Source organism: Notechis scutatus, chromosome 2, assembly GCF_049901735.1.
Source record: "Notechis scutatus isolate UNSWTSFEM ecotype Mainland chromosome 2, rNotScu1.2, whole genome shotgun sequence".
Classification (NCBI taxonomy): Eukaryota; Metazoa; Chordata; class Lepidosauria; order Squamata; family Elapidae; genus Notechis; species Notechis scutatus.
The window spans coordinates 142,704,463-142,727,456 of record NC_142010.1 but is presented as its reverse complement, the minus strand read 5'-3'; the positions used below and the strand labels follow the sequence as shown (position 1 = coordinate 142,727,456).

General features: G+C 39.7%; 1 protein-coding gene across 8 annotated transcripts in view; it reads right to left on the bottom strand.

The window, feature by feature from the left end:
• The window catches only part of B4GALNT1 (beta-1,4-N-acetyl-galactosaminyltransferase 1), an 87,503-nt gene that overhangs the window by 17,401 nt on the left and 47,108 nt on the right, over window positions 1–22,994 (bottom strand). For all 8 annotated transcript variants that reach the window (XM_087956453.1, XM_087956457.1, XM_087956454.1 and 5 more), the window contains 2 exons: window positions 9,717–9,932; window positions 8,166–8,339 (listed from right to left, as the gene is read on the bottom strand). In XM_087956453.1, the coding sequence (XP_087812579.1) occupies window positions 8,166–8,339; window positions 9,717–9,932 (390 nt within the window). The remainder of the gene's footprint in view (window positions 1–8,165; window positions 8,340–9,716; window positions 9,933–22,994) is intronic.

The following is a 22,994-nucleotide window of genomic DNA, read 5'->3' as shown; positions in this document are numbered from 1 at the left end:
GGTGCTTTACTTTGCTAATCTGGTTTCTTTCAAGCTTTGAAGATAATTTCTCTTCTTTCTTATCTTCTCTCAGCTCGTCACGCCACGCCTTCTTCTGGCTTCTTCTAGTAGCCTGCCTGTTATGTCGGTTAATGAGAGGCTTTCTTTTGGCAATACTTCCAACGAAGTCACATAGTCATCATAGCTTTGATCTAATGAAGATAATATTATGTAGACTTGTTGCAGTTCATTAAATATAAGCTCTTTTCTTGCAAATCTTGAAAAATGCTCTTCATACAGTTTAAATGAACTAACATATCTCCATTCCTCTGAAGATGCGTTCAAAAAAGCTTCCGTGTAAGATTTATATGTGCTCCTACACTGTCCCGAACATAAATCTTCCTGAGGTTCTCCCAGCAGTTTGCAGCATTTTCTTCTCCACGAATATGGACAAGCTGCTGATCACAGAGAGTCAGTCCTATGATGCATAAAGCCTGCTCATTCTTCAGTTTAAAGTCTTGTAACTTTTCTTTATCATCATCATTAGCAGGATCCCAGCTACTCACATCTGGTGGGTTTGCTATAATGTCCCACAAACCTTCTCTGCGTAGAAGTAAACTACATTTCATTGACCATGAAACATAGTTTGTTCCATCCAGCCTGGATATCATGGACAGTTGTGACAAATTTACTTGTGCCATTACTCTTCAGATATTTTGACTATTTTAAACTAATTAAAACAGTTTGTTTTTACAGTAATGTGCAACTCACACCAACTCTCTCTGTTATATCCTGGTTAGTTAGACTATGCTGCTGGGCCCATAACCAATGTTAGGGTTTGGGGATTAACCCCTAGAAGAGTATTGCAGCAGTAGTCAAACCAGGAAGGGCCCCAGAGTATACACACACTGAACACAAACACTGTTTGTAGTTTAAATAGTTTTTAATCCAGTTAGAGTTTAAGCATTGTCATTCAGTCCATTAAGTCATTCACAGTATTTCCATCCAGTAAGACTCACTATTATAGTCCAAGTTAAGAGTCCTTGCAATATCTTTATCAGCCGATAAAGATATCTTCTCCTCCTCCGGTTTCACTCTCCAGAGAAACAAACGCTGGATATTCAGCAAACAGTAGCTAACAATAACAGTTCAGTCACAGGCACTCACAGTCAGTAATCACAGTTAGTCACAGTAACACACAGTAAGTCGCAGCAGCACACAGTTACAGCAGCAGCACACAGTTACAGTCAGTAACAGTAAGCATTCCAGCTTCTAATGCTTCCTTATATTGTAACTTCTAACCGCACCCTTAATCGGCTAATTGCCTGCTGCATTGTGCTTAAAGTGATAAGCACTTAAACCATGATATCTAAGTTTTATATATTTATTCACCCAAACCATATTTGGTATCAATGTTATACCTAACACATCTAACAATTTTGTGGCCTATAACTACATCCTTTATTATAAATAACAGTCCTTTATTTCAGAAAGCAGTCCTTCAGATTATTTTTCAAAAATTCATTTTTCCCTTAGTTTGGACGTTTTAACTTTTTATCATACAAACTGTACCATTTAATGCAGTCTCTCTGTCAGGTCCGAAGCTGGTTTTTGGACTGATACATTCACATGAAAAATATGGACATTCTAAAATAAATTTACACACGATCGGGTCATTGAGCCCCAAAATTTCCATTTCTAAACAAGACAGTTGTTAAGTGAGTTTTGCCCCACTTTATGATCTTTCTTGTTGCAGTTGTTAAGTGATTCACTAGTTGTTAAGTTAGTAACACAATTATTAAGTGAACCTGGTTTTCCCATTGACTTTGCTTGTTAGAAAGTCGCAGAAGGTGATCACATTGCAACCATCCTAGATAATGCCAGTTGCCTAGCATCTGAATTTTAATCACATCACCACAGGGATGGTGCCATGGTTTTTAAGCATGAGAAACTATCATACGTCACTTTTTTCAGTGCTATTGTAATTTTGAACTGTCACTAAAGAAATGATTGTTTAAGTCAAGCACTACCTGTACCATTTGATTTTCGATATTTTCATTAGAATACGAGAGTCAAATTAGTGTAATGGTTTAGGCAACAGGCTAGAAACCGGGAGATAGTGAGTTCTAGTTCTGCCTTAGGCACAAAGCCAGCTGGATGACTGACCTTAGGCTGGTCACTTTCTTTCAAATCTAAGGAGGCAATGACAAATCACTTCTGAAAAACTTTGCCGAGAGAACTACAGAGACCAATTCAGAAAGTCTCTGAAAACCAGACATGATTGAACAGAATAATAATAATAAACAATGTATTTTTTTGTAAAGTTTTCTCTTAAAACTTTCTTTGGAAAACAAAGTTAACATTTTTTTTATCCTTATGAACCTCTTTCAGATTTGTTCTTTTTTTTTCACATTTCTTCCTTACTTTTTCTAAGAAAATGAGGTCAATATACTTAGGTTTTATGAGGGGAAAAAGTGGATGTGTTTTCCTTCCCACTGCAACTGGGTACAGGCTAAATCTCAGTATGACTTAGCTCTCTGCAAATATTCCATCAATTATTTAAGGCATTAATATCATCAGTGACAGCTAGATGGGAGATAAAGGAACCAGCTAAGACCAGCCCTGGATTAACCATCCAGCAAAAGAAGTAACAAGATTAGAGAACTAATGGAAGGAAGGCAGCACATATTCCCGCCCCCCCTAACTCTCATGTTATTAATTCTTTCATGGTCACACACTAAAATTTTTAGATTTCAGCACTTATTGAGTCTTAATGTCTTGTTAAGCAATGGAAGGGCAATAAACGATTTTTTTAATGTTACTGATGTTAAAAGAGTTTGGGGCAGACAAAAGAAGAGGGAAGACAAATAAGCACTTTCACTAGCATCAACTTCCAGGGCATAGGAAAGTTTTGGTCTACATGTTCAGTCACCAAAAGGAAAAGTCAGAGGTGCAGGATCCAAATATAAGTTCTTTCTGAAGAAGTCTCAACTCTGGCATTTCCAATCCAAATGGTCTACTAGCAAGCAGCAGGAGAGAATGATTTTCTACAATTAAGTAACTTAGAACGTAGAATAATAGAGTTGGGAGGGACCTTGAAGGACCCTATGGTTGTCCAGTCTCTTTTTGAAAGCCTCCAGTGATGGAGCACCCACAGCTTCTGAAGACAAGCTATTCCACTGGTTGATTGCTCTCACTATTAGGAAATTTCTCCTTAGTTCTAGGTTGCCTCTCTTCTTGGTTAGTTTCCATTCATTGTTCCTTGTCTTGCTTTTTTGGTGCTTTGGAAAATAGTTTGACCCCCTCCTCTTTGTAGGTGCCCCTCAAATTTTGGAAAACTGTTATCATGTCTCCCCTTCTTTTTCATTAGACTAGAATGCCCAATTCTAGCAACCGTTCGTTGTATGTTTTAGCCTCCAGTCCCCTAATCATTCTTGTTACCCTTCTCTGCACTCTTTCCAGAGTCTCAACATCTTTTTTTGTACCGTGGTGGCCAAAACTGGATACAGTATTCCAAGTGGGGTAATATTAAGGCTTTGTAAAACATTAATAGAACTTCATATGAACTTGACTCCATCCCTCTATTAATGCAGCCCAGGATTGCATTGGCTTTTTGGGCTGCTACAGCACACTGGTGGCTTGGCTCATATTTAAGTGATTGTCCACTAGGACTGCAAGATCCCTCTCACAGTTACTAGCATTAAGCCACGTTTTATCTAATCTGTACCTATATAGTTGGTTTTTCTTGCCTAAGTGTAAAACCTTGCTTTTATCTATGTTGAATTTCACTTTGTTAGATAAGGCCTGTTATACAAGTCTGTCAAGATCTTTTTGGATCTTATGCTTGTCTTCTGGGGTGTTGGTTATTCCCGCCAGCTTAGTGTCATCTGCAAATCTGATGAGTTCCCCTTCTATTCCTTTGTCTAGATTATTTATGAAGATATTGAAGAGTATTGGGCCTAAAACAGAATCTTGGGTTACCCCACTGCTTACTTCCCCCTATGTGGAAGTAGTTCCATTGAGGACTATACGTTGAGTACGATTTGAGTTACAAACAAACCCAGTGCTGATGCTGTCTATCCAACATTATTTCTAGCTTCCAAGAAGTATGCTCCCAAAATAGATTTGCTCACATGGGCAATTTCCAGATTAGTTTCATAGTTGTGTTATTTGCCTTTAGAGACAATTCTAAAAAACAGCAAGGGAATTACTTGGTAGTGTAGTGTGATCTTCCCCAGATGGTATCCTTCAGATCCACTGAACACATCTTTCCTTACTATCACTGAACATAATCAGAGTCTGTTACAATCCATATTGAACACACCTGGCAGAGGCTACTCTTAAAGATATTTGATGTGAATTTTTCAACAATCAACTTGCTTTTGTTCTGTCAGATAATTCTATAACCGGCAGAGTTTCCACCCTCCAAGTTTTGCTATATCTGGAAAGACTTATGCTTGTATTATCTGCCTGGTAATAATAATTACCTGGCTGACAGATTTAGAACAGTAGCTCAAATATTTAAAACTGACAGAGGACATTTTATTTGCTTTAGCTGGTGCACAATAAGCTGCTTATTTTGTTGTAATTCTTGCACAAGGGTGCTTAAACCCATATTATTTTCTTGACAACAATATTGGGAAGTCATTTGCTATTACCTACATTCAGAATGTAACTGATTTCTTTTTTGAAAAAACTTCCCTTTATCAATTGCTAAATAATAACTCTCGGCAAGGCTTCGGCAGGAATTCACGACTCTCCGTGATTCCTGCTGCGCTCGCCGCCGAGCTGCCTCCGATCCAGACGGATCCGGAGGATAGGGTTGCCCCGTAGAGGCAGCCGAAGAGAGAGGGGATCCGGATTTGGGTTTGGGGTATCGCAAACCCCCTCCTCAGCCGGCAAAACCCCTTTTTCCCAAGGTGGTGGAGTGGCGGTCAGCAATGGCCGCCACAAAGAAGCCTGCAGCCGGGTAAGATTCGTGCTGGAGGAAGTAGGAGAAAGCGAAAGTTTTGGCTGAACCGGGACTACAAGAAACTTCTAAACACCCTGGAAACTAAATCCTTTGAAGGATACATTGTCTCCCAAAGAAGATTGTAAAAGCGGCGGAAGAAAGCTGAAAGGGAAAGTTATTTTCTTTCACTCTCCCTTCCCACAGATACAGCAGATGGAAATCTGGAAAACCTGCTTGGGCATAGAAGGTAAACTTGAAATTTAAAGCCAAGGGGATAAAGGACTTCTGGACATTGGAATTAAAAACTCAAAATTCTTTTTATTTGCTATAAGTGGAAGGGAAGAGGTAAAGACTTATTTTAAGATTGTACTGAAGGAGACTGCTTTGAGTTTATAAGATCAGAAATAAAAGGTATTACGACTTCTAGAAGACTACTTTGGAACTGTGTATTTGAATTCTACCCTAGGAAGAGAAAATATAGAAAGAAGAAAGTGTTAAATGAAACTGTTTGCTTTGATTTGGTTTGCTTTGTGACTTTGGGATTTTTGTGAACTATTTCTTGAAAGATTAAAGACATTTGGGTTGTTTTTTTAAAAAAGGGAAAAAATGGCATTATCTTTTGAAGAATTACAAATGGAATTTCAAAAATTGAAAGAAGAGGAACAGGAAGGCATGGGCTCTTCTGGATCTATTTTCCACTAGAAATGGCGATTTCTACCTATCAAGAAACACAACAACGACAGGAAGGCTGGGATGAAGAAGAAGAAGCCATCTTTAATGGACAAATACTCTTAGTAGAGGAAGAAAAGCGTAAGGGGGGCAAAGAAATGGTGAATTTAGGACTTAAAAAAGCAACCAAGAAAAAGAAAAATAAGATGAAAAATCGATATGATGTCAGAAAGCAACAGAACAGAGAAATACAACAGAGAGGGAAGATTAAGAGACTGAAACTTGAGAGATGGGGGGGTCAAAAAGCTAGAATTGATAAGAAAGGAAGGGAAAAAGGAAAGAGAAGTCACAAAAGTTTTAAACAAGATGTTAAAAAACAGGTTTTTTTCAGAGATAAGGGGTAAGATATAATTTTATAAAAATGATTCTGCAAAAGTACATAAGATTGTATGGTAGATATTAAATGTAGTACTTAGAATGTACGAAGCAGAATCAGTATGGAAAGTATGTATTATTTTAAGTGTAAAATGTAGGGGAAAGATAAAAAGTTGTCATACTTCAACCAGTGGTTACAGGAGAAATATTGTATTAGAAAGAAAGGAAAAATAGATGATTGAAAGAGAACGGACAAAAGATGCAAGTATAATTATTTAAATTGAGATGAAATAAATAAAATAGAATTAAAAGAGTGAACAGGAGAGAGAAAATATATAGAAAATATAGAATGTTAAATAAGATATGAAATAGTATATTATGTGAGCATGAATTTGATTTATGTCTGTACAAAAAGATCTAACCCGGGGTAAGCCGCTTTCCAAAAATAAGTTTTATGTATTTATGTTTTGTGTAATGTTTGTTTATGTTTGAAAGGATGTTGGAAGAGAACTAATGAAACTATATATAATGAATATATATAATTCAAGGCAAAAGAAATATAATTAAACAGAAGAAAAGGGAGTAGTAAAGAGAAATTGGGGGAAGGATATGAAGTTGAACAGATAAGATAAATATATATATATTAAATTGTGTTTGTATAGAAATGTGATAATTTGGAATTGTTTTGTTTTTAAATAAGATGTTCTATGTATTTTTTAGAAAAGATATTTTATGTTAGTACATCCTATGTTTTGTTTGTTTGTGTATTGTTTTTAAAAAAATTAATAAAATTTGTTAAAAAAAAAACAAAAACAATAACTCTCAACAGACAGCGAGAGATACTAAGTTAGAATTTAGCAATAAATGTCTGGAAGATTATTAGGTTCCCCCACAATTTTAATTTGCTCTGTCCCTTTTCACTGATTCAAAGACTGTTTCATCTTCTCAGAAAGCCTGCTAGTTGAAAGGGGATCAGACTGGGGGTGATAAGCAACTATGTTTGCAAGTCATGCAATGGGTGTGGAAAGGCCTGTCTGTGCTTTGTTTGGAGGCACCGGGAACTGGCAACCACCAGACAAATCCTGATTCTATGAGCCGCTGCAATCTGCTGGCTGGCTGGAATGACTGTGCCTATCTCACTGTTTTCAATCGAAAATATTGCCCCACTGAGGAAAACAATTGATGAAAATTTCACAGCATGAGCACCATGTTTACATGCCAAGCTGATCCCAGATGAAAAGGTGGTACCTTTAACCCTTGGGGTAACTGTCACCCCAAAAATGCCATCAATGCAAATTATGTATGCCCCTTATTTTCAGGACGTGCTGCCTAGATCTATTCTTTAAGAAGCTCGCTCTCTTCCAATATGGGAGAAATGCAAACTCTTCATCTGCACTAGTCTCCTTCCTTTTATATAATTTACACGCCATAACCCATCACAGGCTTCTAATAGCTAGAAAAAAAGAGCAATAAGCAAGATGGCTTTTATAGTTTTAATGGACTCATCATGGAAAACCCCGTGGAGGAGTTGATTTACATATGTTTATATGAAAACTCTAGCAAGTAAAGTCTTTATCTTATTTACCAATATTCTTTTCTGCTTGAGCTATAAAACAATATATTCACAATTATTATTTAAAACTGGGACTCAACACAGTCATTGAAAACGAAAACCTTGAATGCTAGCATAGATTTTACAATCTTCTCTTTTCATGTTTGATACATTGACATAATCTAAAATCCAGAATGTTCATATTTTATGTAAGATTATGTCAAAGGTGCTTTTTCAAGGGGCAACTGGACATTCTTATTTTTCTTTGAAGATGTTTCGTTTCTCATCCAAGAAGTTTCTTTGATGACAAGCAAAACATCTTCAAAGAAAAACGAAGTCCAGTTGCCTCCTGAAAATGCATCTTTGGGATAACCATGATCTGGATGACTGAGAATCTCCATAGACATTATGTCAAGTACATTTCTGCATGTATAGCATTTAGGTAACCTGGATTTTGTTCATTGATAATCTTGCCCATTATTAGTGGCCGCTTCATTTCACCAACTCTGTTCTTAACATTTCACATGTCTCGTAGAAGCCTTAAGGGCCAAAATCAGCTTCTTGAGGTGCTTCATCCAATGCTCGATACAATCAAAGATTATGCATTAAAGATTATGCCCAGCTCTGGCCATTACTCACTTTTGCTGATGACTGCGGTATTCCTGTTCTCGTTTGCTGTTGATGTCCGGCAGGTCAGAAGGCTTGAAGGCATTGGAAAATTCTATAGAGTACCCCTGATCAAAGAGCTGCTTCTGAAAGGGCAGTTTCAAACTTGCTTGTACCTCACATTTACAGGAATTTTTAGGAAGAAGCCTGCCAAAGGGATGAAGAGACAGCACTAAACATTGCGGAAGAATGTTCTGATTGCTGTAGTTCACAATCAGGCAATGTAGAGATGCGCATCTTGCACAGCAAGACACCTCAGCAAATGAGCAACCATTTATTCCTAAGAATGTTTATGCCTACAATTTAGAGTGTAAATAATTTGGAGTGTTTAAAAAATATTTACTTTACCCATTAGATAGGCTGGACACTAACTATGGAAGAAGTGCCCTTGAAAATACATGAAGGCATACTTAGTATCTGAAGAGCCGAGGAGAGGGAAAGAGGGCTAGCAAAGTTATCTATCATACTGTATGCAACTGTAACCCTTCACTAAAGGGCAACCCAGGGAAAAGACGGGTTTGGCACCCCTAGTCATTCAACTTTGGAATACTGTGCTCTCTGTTGAAAGTGTCATTTGTTTCACCAACCCAAAGACTGACTGGTAGGCCATAATTCTTCTTGCAATGTATATCATACATTTATTGGCACAGATTCAACCACTCGAGCCCTACCTTGGTTGAAACAAGCATCAAGTATGCAAGATTTTCTCCAACGCTTGCCAACTTAAGATAACAACTTTAAAATAGAAGATCAACTGGCTGTATGATTTGCTATGGTGTAATATGTAAGTTCTTTGCCTGTCAAGTCTCCGGACCCTAAATCCAGCCTAAATACAGGGAGTCGTTGAATTACATCCACAAGCCCAAATTGTATGTTGCTGTGTGAGAAATTTGTTAAGCGAGTCTTGCCCCATTTTACGGCTTTTCTTGCCACTTTTGTTAAGTGAATCCCTGCAGTTGTTAAACGAGTAACACCGTTTGTTAAATGAATCTGGCTTTTCTACTGACTTTGCTCGCCAAAAGGTCACAAAAGGGGATCATATGACCCCCCGGGATACTGAAACCGTCTTAAATATGAACCAGTTGTCAAGCATGTGAATGTAAATCACATGATCATGGGATGCTGCAACAGTCATAAGTGTGAAAAAATGGTCCCAAGTCACTTTTTCCAGTGCCGTTGTAACTTCGCATGGTCAGTAAATAAACTGTTGTCAATTGAGGACTAGCTACATGCAGAATGCCAGGTCTCTTCAACGATCAGATTCTCAATCCTCAGAGAAGTGGGCAGGAAGGGAAGAGAATAACAGATGGGGAAGGGCAGGCAGGCAGAAGGGACAAAACAGAGCTGAACCTCTTGGCAGCCCACTTTTGCAAATTTTTTAAAAAAAGGAAAGAAAGCACACAATTACACAAACAAAATGACCGCAACATACAAAAAGGGGAAATGTACACTTTGAAATCGACTGGATTTTGTTTGCTTTCTTAGGAAATAGGGGCCACAGGGATGTAAAGGATTCTGCCTTACTCCAGAATTTCCTCTTTGATCTGGAAAGCAATGTGCTCATATTTCTTGTCAGGCACCAGCAGGTGATCCAGCAACAAGTGCTTGGGAAGCTGATCAGGCCGATGTCGCAGATCCACCACGTTGTAAGGTTTGGGCAACCACACGTGAAAGTACAGGAAAGCCAGAGTTGCTGTCAGCACTATCAGTGCACACATGGACTTTTGGACAGGACGCATCCTGGAGCACAGAGAGAAAGAGAGAAAGTAGATAAGACAGCGGCCTCCAACTTTTGGGGCACCAGGAACCTGTTCGATGGAGAGATGTTTTTCCACATAATGGAAGGATGTGTGGTTTCGTGTACTGCCTGTATCCCGCTGATGGGGCTTCATTTGTTTGCGCGGCCCAGTTTCTGGCATGCCGCAGCCGAGTGCTGCTCCACTTTGAATCCCTTATTCACCCTTTCCATCAGAAGCAAGGGAAAGAAAGGAATGATGCACAGCTATGCCAATGCCCGCTGAGAACCCACCTGCCTTGCCCATCCCTGCAAAGCAGCCATTCCGTTTGGTTGTCTCCCCTGTGCTCACCCCCATTGCTTGGGGAAAGAACTGGGATCTGAGATTGGCTCCACCCCAACCCATTTTCTTTTCCATTTATGTCCAAGACAGAAGGGACAGTTCAGACATCCAGCCCTTGTTTATCAATTGAGACCGAGTGGAGCAAGTGGCCAGTTTTAAGTTTCTGGGTGTTACCCTAAAAGAGGACCTGCCCTGGGGCGCCCACATTGCAGCCCTGGTGAAAAGGGCCCAGCAGAGATTATACTACCTGAGACTTCTCAGAAAATGACAACTGAATGAAAAATGCTGGTGACCTTCTACCGCTGCACCATAGAGAGCATTTTAACATACTGCACCTTTGTAGGGTTTGCCAACTGCACAGTGGCAGATAGGAAAGCACTCCAGAGGGTTAATGTCATTGCCCAGAAGATCATTGGTTGCCCTCTCCCCTCTTTGGAAGAGCTTTATAGCTCCCGCTGCCTTAAGAAAGTTCAAAACATTCTCAAAGATCCATCTCATCCTGGGAACCCTTTTTTTTGAACTATTATAGACGGTACAGAATAATAAAAACAAGGACAAATAGGCTGAAAAACAGCTTCTATCCCAGGGCAGTAGTTCTTTTGAATTCTACTGTATAGTGCAGTGTCGGTGTGGTGTCGGGGGTTTCCGGTTCAATGTGTGAAGGGTGAAGGATGTGTGTTTGTGTTTATTTTCATGGTCATGGTCATGATGTGCACTGAAGATGGTGTTTGATTTTATTGTACGAGGTGCAATGACAATAAAGTAAACTAAGAAGGTTACTGGTAGTTCAGAACTATTTTTGAGGTAAGAGTAGTGTGCTGTCCCAGCCAATCTAAGGGAATTGGTTAGGAATTATGATCTGTCCCCTTAAGGGAATGCATCATGGTAAATGTAGTTAAAGGTATCCTGGGAATGTAGTACATGTCACGTGGCCACATCTGTAATCCTGATTGGGCACTAAATTGACCCTCGAGGGGTTGGGGGAGGTTTCCCTGCATTCTTGCCTGGACTCATGAACTGATAAGCAGCTTACTGCTATGAGATAGGTTACGAAAATAACCATCTTTTACCTGCAAGGCTGATATACAAAGGATTGGTCATTATAGAAGAATTTCATCACAAATGTGAGTCATGAAGATACCTGATGTACCAATAAATGTACTTTGTTATGGATGTTTTGTGGAATTATCTATCTGCATCTGCACAGCTACAAATCCACCTCTGTGCATGAGACAGGATAGTAAAAGATGAATCCTAATCCATCTCTCTCTCCGTGAGCATAGGAACTCTACATGCTGTGGATGTTGAGAGGTGCTGGAGTTCCCCACATGCTAAAAATAAAGAGATCTTTCTACCCACCCACCCACCCTCTTCTCTGCTCAATTCGTCTTCCTGCTCTCTCAGAGACTCTATTTGCATAACAAGGAGAGTTAGAAAGTTCCCAGTTCTCAAAAGATAATCAAACCTCAATTGGAAAGTTTGAGAAATCTTGCTTGTATTTTAAATGGAAACCAGAAGCTGATTCTGCTATGCTCATTTGGAAGGGAGACCAAACCTTTACAACTGATTAAGATACATCGTAGTTCCAGGAAGGGGCTAATTTCCCCTCCTTTTCTCTTCAGCGAGAGAAGTGCTTTGTCTCAAATTACAACTCCTAACTGGGAAGACTCAATTTGTAAAACAAAGGGAGGAGCCAGATTTACCCATCTGCCCTGCTTCTCCCCCCCCCCCAGTTACTACAGCTGAATCTACAATTTTTAGCAACTGAAGACGATTTGCTATCTTTTTCTTCCTTTTTGCCTTCTGTGACAAAGACTGCATCTAGCTAGCCATTTCAACTAAAAGCTTCCACGGGAAGTCAGTCATTAAAATACCTCATGTTGGGAAAGGCTGGAGTTCCCACATGCTACAAACAAAGAGCCTTTCTAACCCACCCCCCTCTTCTCTGCTCAACTTTCAAAAAACCAGTTTGGCTGCTAGGAGGAATTCTCCCCCCCCCACCTTTCTCCATCCACCCACAGAGGCTCAGGAATCTGTCTGGATTACAAAAAGGAATTTTAGCAGGACTCTGTAAGATTTTCTGAATCTTAAAGCAGCCCACAGCAACATCTGGTACTCAAAGAAAAATCTCCCTGAGTTTCCAATACGTGTTTGCATTGATAAACCCTTTTGAAACTATTGTGAACAATTTAATCAATTTATTTCAAATGTTCCAAGACTACCTGCAACCTACCAGACCCAAGTAAAGCAACCTACATCTCCATCTGGTGGTCAAGAAGAAATTTCCCAGAATTTGCCTTTTTTTTACACAGTTTCTCAAATATTGACCAGAGTAATTATCCAATGTCAATCCCCTTTTTTGAAAATATTGTGCACCATTTAATCAACTTAATTCAAAGGTCCCAAGAGTAACTGCAACCTAATATGGGCATAGCAACAGTATCTTCTAGACCCTCTGCTACCACCTTGTGAAGCAAGCGACCCTTCTAGACATATTTTTGCGTTCTGCCCTCAAGTCTCAGACTTCACGACGCAACCTCTAGTGCCCCCTTTTGTCGCAAGCGCACAACGCACCCTAGAAGCAGCCATACCGTGTACTGTGCTAACATCGCCCAGACTCTGCAGTGTCACCTATGTGCTCAAGTATTAAATCCAGCAGCAATTCTACTTTCTGCTACCTGCTTGCAGCATACCTTATTACAAAAAAAAGGGAATTGCACAAAAAAAAACCACTAAAATTTTTCCAAATGTTCTCTTTGCCAATTTGAAGCATGGAAACTTCTTCAGCCATGACAGATGTCTCTGATGTTCCAGAAGACCCGAATCCTCCACCCACCCTTGTTGTAAACGTGGAGCCTGGTTCCCAACAACCGCTTTTAGATATCCAACCCTCTGGAGAAGCTGTGATACCTCAGAAGGCCTACGACCTCAGACAGCGTAGGAAGCTTACCTCACCCACGGCGACATGCTTCAGAGAGAATTGGGAAAGGCAGTATCTCCGTCATGCAGAAGCATGGACGGCGCTGTTCAAGATTTGTGACACCCGCAAAAGCAAGTTGCCCCTCGAGACCCTCTTCCTGATGCAGACAGAGTTAGAGAAGCACCTCACACGGTGGAGAGACAGTGAAAATAAGCTTAAATACATACAGTTGAACCTGGAAGATGCAGCGTTTCAGGAACACATTCATTGCTTCAAGGAGGAGAACAAAGAATGTGAAGACAGCATTCGGGAAGGCAGAAACTCCCTCCAGACCACGATCTTCAATGCGCTTCAAAAGGAACAAGGGGCAAGGGAGAAGTCCACATCCGACTTAGGTCATCGATCACAAGCAGCTTCTTCCCACCACTCAAAGAAAGCCTCCTCCCTCCATTCTAAACCGCCTACATCGCAGTCAGGTTTTAGTATCTCACACCAATTCTCTGCTGCTGGCTCCCACCATCCTTCCAGAACATCCTCCCAGTGTAGCGGCGCATCTCAGGCCTCCAAAGCAGCAAGTTACGCTGAATGAGCTGGAGAAGCCCAACTTGAAGCTGCAGCAGCAGAGGCAGATTTACGTATTACAACAGAGGTGATATGGCAGAAGGCTGAACTGGCCAATCAACAAGCAGAAATGGCCAAAGCTCAGGCCAAACAACAAGCAGAAATGGCCAAACAACAAGCAGAAATGGCCAATCAACAAGCAGAAATAGCTAAAACTCAGGCCCAAGTTGAGTTACTCGAACAACAAAGAGAGATGGCAGCGAAAACAGCACAGGCCGCAGTATGGCAGAAGGCAGCCAACGCTGCCTCTCTCAACTTCAACCTTGACGAGTTGAGAGAAGAGAGTCCAGATACATGAGTCAAAGCCGACGTGGATGAGCAGCACTCGCTACAAAACGAGCAGCTGGAACTGCCTCAGTTGCCTAGTAGTCTCCCACAACCAGGGAAGCACAGGGATGAATCTCTACCACAGACTTTACATGTCAGTTACGCTACTGACGTACGACCTAAAATACGAGATTCACTTCCCACCAACAGCAAACCTTTCCCAACTGATGTTGTACATAATAAGGTCCGAGATTCTCTTTACAACACTAGCATCCCTACTCCAACATCTCATGGCCTGCCAGGTGAGCAAATTAGCCCAACAGTGCTCATGACGACTTCTCAACGAGTTGACATGCCATCAACGACAACTGCCACACTCAATCCACAGGCAGCAGCATTCCTGCCACAACCTCAATACCAATCCGGCTCACAGGCACCACAAAGTAACCGTGCCCAGTCTACACAGCAGCGTGACACTCAACCATCATCCCCAGTATGGGAGGACGACATCCTCCGCAAGTACTGGGAAGAAGACTACAACCCATCGTTGACTTACAACCCAAACCCACCCTATGAGAATCCAGGGGGAGAATCCTCTACGTCAATACCTCCCACCAACTCAGCAAATGCTGAAGATTACTGGAGAAACTTGGCTGTACAGAGTGGAAAGCTAAATCTGCATGCCAACGGAGTTCGCAGATTCTCTGACAAGCCAGGCGGTGAATATCTAGTTTGAAAGAAACTTTTCCTGTGCCCCATTCCGGTGGCACGCCTGCACCCTGATGAGATAATCGGACACTTGATAGCATGGCTAGGGCTACAGTCTTCTGACATACCAAGGGCAATTTTGACATCCCACTTAGGCGACCCAGCCGCTGCCCTACAGTTATAATGGAAAAGCCTTGATGAACTGTATGGCGCTCCCGAGGACGTAGAAGCAACATTCTTGGATAGCCTCAACAGTTTTCCTAAAATTCCTATCGACAAGCCTTGCCGAATCATAGACCTCGCTAACATACTTGTCCAGCTGAGAACGGCACAACGTGATCCAAACTTACTGACACTCGCCTGTCTCGATCACGTCGACACAGAACAAAATTGTTCAAAAACTTCCCCAGGTGCTAATTGAAAAGTGGCTCCAGTTGACTGACACCTTCATGGCCAAGGGTCGCCACCGCTTTGTATCTTTCACACTTCTTGAAGAATTCGTCTCCCACCAAGCGACAGTGTGCAACACATACTCGGCCCATGGACTCAGAGCTGTTAGTCCTCCTAATAACAGAAGATACAACAGCAACCATATATCGCCCTCAGGCCCTATACATACTACCAGAGAAAGACCTTTCATGGTTGTCCATGACATCGAAATTGACTCCTCATCCACACACAGTTGGGGAGAGAACTCCTCAGACACAACCCAAGTTAGATCTCCGAACACAAGTAGAAACCAGTTTTGTCCTATGCACAACACTCGTCACTCGCTGAACAGCTGCACTGGGTTTGCAGCGAAATCACTGACCCAACGAAAAGAGTTACTAAGTGAGTACCAATACTGCTACAAGTGTTGCGAATCCAAACATTCACCCAAATACTGCACAACCAAAGTGCAATGTCACATCTGCAAAAGTGACCAGCACCCAAACGTGCTGCATCCAGACTCCGAGCCGCCACCGCAGATACCTCGTAACCCTCCTTCGAACAAGGACCCTCAACATAACACAGAAGCATGCAGGGCTCCTTGGCAGACTGACAAACTGCAACCAAAACCAAGCATGAGCATCAACTGCACAGCACTGTGCACCGACTCACCACCCCCTCATTCATGTCTTCCCATCTGTTTAGCCAAAGTGTACCCTGAAGGACGCCCTGAGGATGCGGTGAAAATTTACGTGTGGATAGACACTCAAAGCACCTGCACCCTGGAGGGCGGAGCTGGCGTCACGACAATACGGCATGCGATCTTGAAGGTCTGAGCTCGCCGCCAATATCTTTGCTCCTGGACGGTCCAAACGGATCTAAACCATCCCAAAGAAACAGTGAATGTAAAGAGCGCATCCTGTTGATCCCAGGGATACCGCAAAGTCCCTGGTAGATCCAGGAAAAGCTCTTTTTGCCAGGGGCAAAGAGGCAGCCATTAAAGCTGCTGAAGTTGGGACAGCTCCGAAACGGAAGAGAATGGAAAGAGAAAGTGTGCCGGTTTGGTGAGAATTTTTTCTTTACTTTTAAGATTTGAAAGGACACCCTAAGGAAAAGAAAGAATCTATAAAATCTTAGACAGAAGTGATTAAGCAGCGATTTTAAACAGGAAGTCAAATTAATATTTTCTTTTTTTTTTGCTGGACTCTTCATATATGATTTTTTACTTTGAAACTGGACTGGTCTTTTTTTCTACCTTATTTTTTTTCTTTTTTGTCTTTTCTCCTTTTTGACTTTATAATATTTTAGGCTAGAGATTCCCCTTTAGCCCTTTTTTCTAAATATTTTTTCCTTTTTAATTAATTTTTATTATATTTTGTTTGGAAAAGGAGGAGGAAAGTGAAAGCAGAGGAAACTTTATAACACTGCCAACTAGAGGCTTAGAAATATTGTTTCTCTTTCTTTTCTCTCGAACAGATGAAGCTGAGAAAGAATTCAGACTTCTTTTCAAGGACTTTGAGCCTGTCTGATAAGATAGAGGGAAGAGCATGGGAGAGTATTATTGCAGGTGCTCTTCTGGTTTTCTATCAGTAGCTGGAGTCCAGTGTTGAAGTTTACAAAAAAAAGACGATAAGACTCTAGAGATGAGAGTTATAAAACTTAACAAAAGCCTTGGATAACTAAATAGGTGCAGTGTATTCTTTTTCTCTTTTTGAAGCTGGGCTATTCCTTACTTTAACAAACCCCCTCCTTATCAGCTTGTTATTTGTAATAGTCATTTGGATCTTTGGCCTTTTGGAACTTGCTTTTGTCTTTCTTTTTTGCTTTTGGAGCCTAATTTCTACTTTGCATTTCATTTTAAAGGACACGTCTTAGTATTAATGTTCTCTCTCTCTTTTTTTAAGGGAGTAGTCTTTTTTCTTCTTTTTTTCTCTCCCTCTCCTGCATTTTTTAAATTTATTTTCCATATTGGTTTTTCTTTTGTGGCTTTTTTTTTTGTATACCTTTTCATACCTGAGACTTTTTAATTGGATTAAGGTGTTGAAGAACCTGAAGAATTTCTTTTTTTTCTTCTTCTTTAGTTTTTACTCTTTTTTTTCTGCCACCTACAAGATTTAACAATTTTTCCTTTTTCTGTTTATGGTTTTTTCTTCCTTTTTTGAGTTTTTACTGCTATTTAACCAATTGATTGGATTAAGGTGTACAAGAACCTGAAGAATTTTTTTTTTATCTTGCTTCTTTTCCCCCACTATTTTTACTTGGAATTACAACTGGTTATTACATGAGTGGATTAAGGTCTAGAAGAACCTGAAGATTTTGAATCATCTGAAATGAGCAGGAAACTAACAGCGGCTGGTTCTTCAATTCCTACTTCTTCCTCTTCACCATCTGGAGGACAACGGTCAATACAGACGATATTACAACAAGAAAAAGAACAGGAAAAGGTGACACTGCAGATGATAATGCAAGGAATTCAAAACATACAACGAAGAACACAGAATATTGAAAAGAGAATAGAAAAAACTGATGAAAAGGTGGAGAATGTTCAACAAATGATGATGAAGTATGATGAGAGATTCCAAAAAATTGAAGAACATAAACAAAGAGATAAGAAGATTGGAGATATTGATGGCAGATTAACTGTGGTTGAACAAGATAAAAGTGGGATGCTGAGATGGGAGATGGACAGATCAGAATTTTATCTCAGATTCCAAAACATAGAGGAAGAAAAGGGACAAAACTTAGCTGAGATAATGATAGAAATCTTGGCTGAAGCTCTGGAAATAACCAAAGAGAAGATGATGGATGGAATAGGTGAGGTCTTTCGAGTCTTCACAAGATATGCAATGTGAAATACCAAGAGAAGTTCACATCAGATTTACAAAGAAAGCCATTAAAATGCAAATATTGCAGGTGGCAAGAGAGAAAATATTGAAATATAAAGATATATTGATATATTATATTATATATATATATATTAAATATAAAGATTGTGGTTCTGAAACAAGTACCCAGAAGAGTGAGAGAGATGAGAAGAGAATACCGATTCCTGACTAAAATTCTACTTTAAAAAGAGGTGAATTATAGATGGTTGATTCCAGAAGGTTTAATGTTCACATGGCAGGAACAGAGACACAGAATTAATTCAATTGAGAAAGCTGAATTATTTTATACAGAATACTTTGGAGGGAAAGAGAAGGAGACAGAAAAAGAAATGTCACTAATTGAATTCCAAGAGGACTGCCAAATAGTGACTGAAAAAGAAGAAGGTGCAGTAGGCGGAAAGGTGGAAGCTAAAGAACAACGCGAACCAAGATCTATGAGAGCTGCCAAACCTACCTATAAAGTATAATCATGGAAGAGAAAAAACTGATTACAATTAACATAAACGAACTTAATTCAGCTGTTAAAAGAAGGAAAACTTTCCATAAATTAGAGAAATTAAAATTTGATATAATCTGCCTACAAGAAGTACATATTAAAAAGCAACATGAACAACTGTTGATACAGCCAAAATTAGGGAAAATATTTACTTCTTTGACACAATGCAAGAAAAGAGGAGTGGTTTTATACATCAGATATTATCCCAGCGAAATTGATCCATACGGATGATGAGGGAAGACTATTAATGGTGGAAATAATGGACAATAATATGAAAACACTCCTGATTGTAATCTATGCCCCAAATGACAATCAGGAAGAATTTTATAGGAAATTACATATGAAAATAATTGAACTGGACTATGCTAATATCATTATGATGGGAGACTTCAATGGAATTGTAGACAATAAATTGGACTATACAACACAGAAAACAACAAAGCAAAGTAGAAAGACTCTCCCTAAATCCTTTTTTAAAATGACAGATGAAATAAATTTAAAAGATGCATGGAGAGAAAGAAATGCTAAGACCAAACAATACAACTTCTATTCAAACAGACATTTATCATGGTCCAGAATAGATATGATATGGATATCAACAGAATTGTTCGCTAATATTCAAGAAATAAATATTGAAACAAGTACTTGGGCAGATCATAATCCAATGACAATTAAATGGAAAGGACAAAGAAGAAGATCTAGATGGACATTAAATAACACTATACTAAAAGAAAAAGACTTCATACAGAGAATGGAGAAAGAACTGGCTTTTTTCTTTAAAGAAAATAAAAAAGAAGGCACATCAATGCAGAATGTTTGGGATACAATGAAGGCATATGACAGAGGCTTGATAATAGACTATACAAGGAAAAGAAATACTATGAAAAGATTAGCCTCTAAGACATTAGAGGATGAGTATAAAAGACTTGAAAAAGAGTTACAGAAAATGCCACAGAAAAAGGACATTAAGTTAAAAATGGACATAATTAAACATAAAATGGGATTAATGGAAAAAGAAGAATTAGCACAGAAAATCAGAGGTGCGAAACAGAACTATTTTGAAGATGCAAATAAACCAGGTAGATGGTTAGCATATAAACTGAGAAAGGAGAGAGAATCAAGGAAAATATTGCAATTAATAGATGATCAAGTCCAAGCTTGTTATGGAAGTAAAGAGAAGAAGAAAACCACACGAGATTATTATGGGAAACTATACACACAAGAGAATATTGATGATGAAAGAGTCAAACAGTACTTACAGAATGCTAATCTACCCCAGATACCTAAAGAGATTGAAATAATGTTAGAAAGCAATATAACGATGACGGAGTTAACTGAAACATTTAAGAAGCAAAGTAATGGAAAGGCACCAGGCCCAGATGGACTTCCGACAGAATTTTACAAAACACTGCAAGAATCGTTGAATCTTCCATTGTTAGAAGTTATGAATGAAGTTATGTTAAAGAAGAGGATACCTAAATCATGGTCAGAAGCTTATATTACACTTGTCCCAAAAGAGGACACTGACACATTACAAATCAAGAACTATAGGCCTATTTCCCTACTAAACGCAGATTATAAAATTTTTGCTTCAATACTGGCAGAAAGACTCAAAAAATACCTAAATAACTCTATCCACCCTGATCAAAATGGATTTCTGCCAAAGAGACAAATTAAAGACAATATGAGAGTAATCTTGGACACTTTGGAATACTACGAGGCACACCCTGAAAAACAAATGGCTTTGATATTTTTAGATGCACAGAAGGCATTTGACAATGTGAATTGGCAATTTATGTTATTACAGCTGGAACAGATGGGCTTTGGTAAAAAATTTATCCAAGCAATAGAAGCTATATATATTAAGCAAACGGCAAAGGTAATGATAGAGGGAGATTTGACGGACTCTATTGATATAAGAAAAGGAACAAGACGAGGGTGCCCACTGTCACCTTTGTTGTTTGTGTTAACCTTGGAAGTGCTAAATAGAAATATTAGAGAAGAAAAGGATATAAAAGGGATTAAAATTAAAAAGGGAGAATTTAAATTGCAAGCATTCGCAGATGATCTGGTTTTCATTTTAGAAGACCCACTAGAAACAGCATGAAAATTGATAGAAAAGATAGAGGTATATGGGAATGTGGCCGGTTTGAAAATAAATAAAGACAAAACAAAGATTTTGACAAAGAATGTGCTATCAAGACAAAAGGAAGAATTGGCGGGTGTTTTGAAAATCCAGGTCACAAATAAGATCAAGTACTTGGGGATACATTTGACAGCAAGATGTAGTACACTTAAAGAGAATAACTATATTAAACTCAAGCAGCAGATAGTGCTAGATTTGGCGAAATGGGAAAACTTACAACTGTCATTAATAGGGAGAATATCAACAATCAAGATGAATATATTACCCAGAATTTTATATTTGTTCCAAACAATTCCAATTAGGCTTGGAAAAGATTATTTTGAAGATTTAAATAAAATTGTGTTGAAATATATATGGCAAGGTAAGAAAGCGAGAATAAAGTTAAAACTTTTGCAAGATGCTAGAATAAGAGGAGGATTTGGTTTGCCTAATTGGGAGTTGTACTACCAAGCTACAAATTTGATGTAGGTTATGGAATGGATAACATTAAGAAACGCTAGATTGTTGATATTAGAAGGACATGATCTGTTGTTGGGGTGGCATGCTTTTTTATGGTATAAAGGAACTAAAACACAGGGGTATTTTAGAAAACATTATATACAGGAGTCTCTGTGGTTAAACTGGGAGAAGACTAAAAGGCAATGTTATTTGAAAATTCCAGTCTGGCTATCGACTATTGAAGCTTTTTCCTATCCTATAATATATAAAAAGGAACAAACAGTTAGATATGGTGAAATATTGAATGAAAAGGGTGAACGTAAATCTATGCAAAAATTAGAAGAACAAGGTATAAAGATGAATTGGTTTTCATATGCGCAAATATATTCAAGGTATGATAAAGATTCTAAAACAGAAGGTTTCTATGATAAATTGACTGATTTACAAACTGAGAAAACAGAAGCGGGGATGCAGAGCGGGGATGCTAACTCAATTGAGGAAGAGACCACAGAAACCCCCATTACCATCTATGTTCCTCACAAACGTCATATCTCTCGTAAACAAAGTGCATGAACTACAGCTGCAGATCTCCCACAATCACACAATTTGTGAGTGCTGTCTGCTAATCGTCACAGAATCCTGGCTGCACCCGCAAATCCCTGATGCTACAATGGAGCTAGCGGACCGGACCTTGCACCATCAAGATCGCAATATAACCTCCGGTAAGAGAAGGGGAGGGGGCCTAATTATTTATGTACGTAAAGACTGGTGCACAAACAGCAAAATAACAAACAGCCATTGCTCACCAGATTTAGAGGCCATGACTGTTCAGTGTAGACTATTTTATCTGCCACGGAAGCTAACAGTAGTTACCATCACTGCTGTATATTTACCTCCAGATGCTAATGTTAGCATGGCGCTCAGTCACCTTCAAGACATAATTACCATGCAACAGAGAGCTCATCCTGAGGGCGTTCACATCATTGCTGGGGATTTCAACAGAGCATGCCTAAAAACTGTGCTCCCCAAACTTTACCAACATGTTAAGTGCCCTACCAGGAGAAAAAACACACTTGATCATGTGTATTCAAATATTAAGCATGCTTATAGAGCAAAACCTCTTCCCCACTTAGGACAATCAGACCATTTCACCCTGCTTTTACTACAGCCTACACTCCCCTTAGGAAGAGAATAAAACCTAACAGTCAAACTATTAGATGCTTGCCTGAAAATGCCCTCTCCCAGCTTCAGGACTGTTTTGCCTGCACAGATTGGAGCATCTTCAAACAACAGGACTTCGAGTTATACACAGAGACTGTGCTTTTCTACATGAAGACCTGTGTAGAAAATGTCACTGTGGACAAACAGGACCTTCCCAAACAGGAAACCCTGGATGACCAGCAAAGTCCAGACTCTGATCAGGGCCCATGACCTGGCTTTCAGAGCAGGTGACACCTCACAGTACAGAACTGCCAGAGCTGAGCTGAGAAGGGGCATCAAACATGCTAAGGAGATGTATAGGAGGAAGGTTGAGGGCCACTTTACTGACAGTGACCCACGGCAGATGTGGAGTGGGATACAGATCCTGACCAACTATAAAGGTCAGGGCCCAACGAACAGCGAGAGCAGTAGCACTCTGGCAGAGGAACTAAACAGTTTTTTTGCATGCTTTGAGACCACCAAGGAACCTGGACATACAGCTTCACGAAGACCACGACGCTGCACCTCTTTCTCTTCAGGTGCATGAGGTGAGAAAAACACTGAGAGCAGTAAACCCCAGGAAAGCTGCAGGGCCTGATGGCATTCCTGGTGCA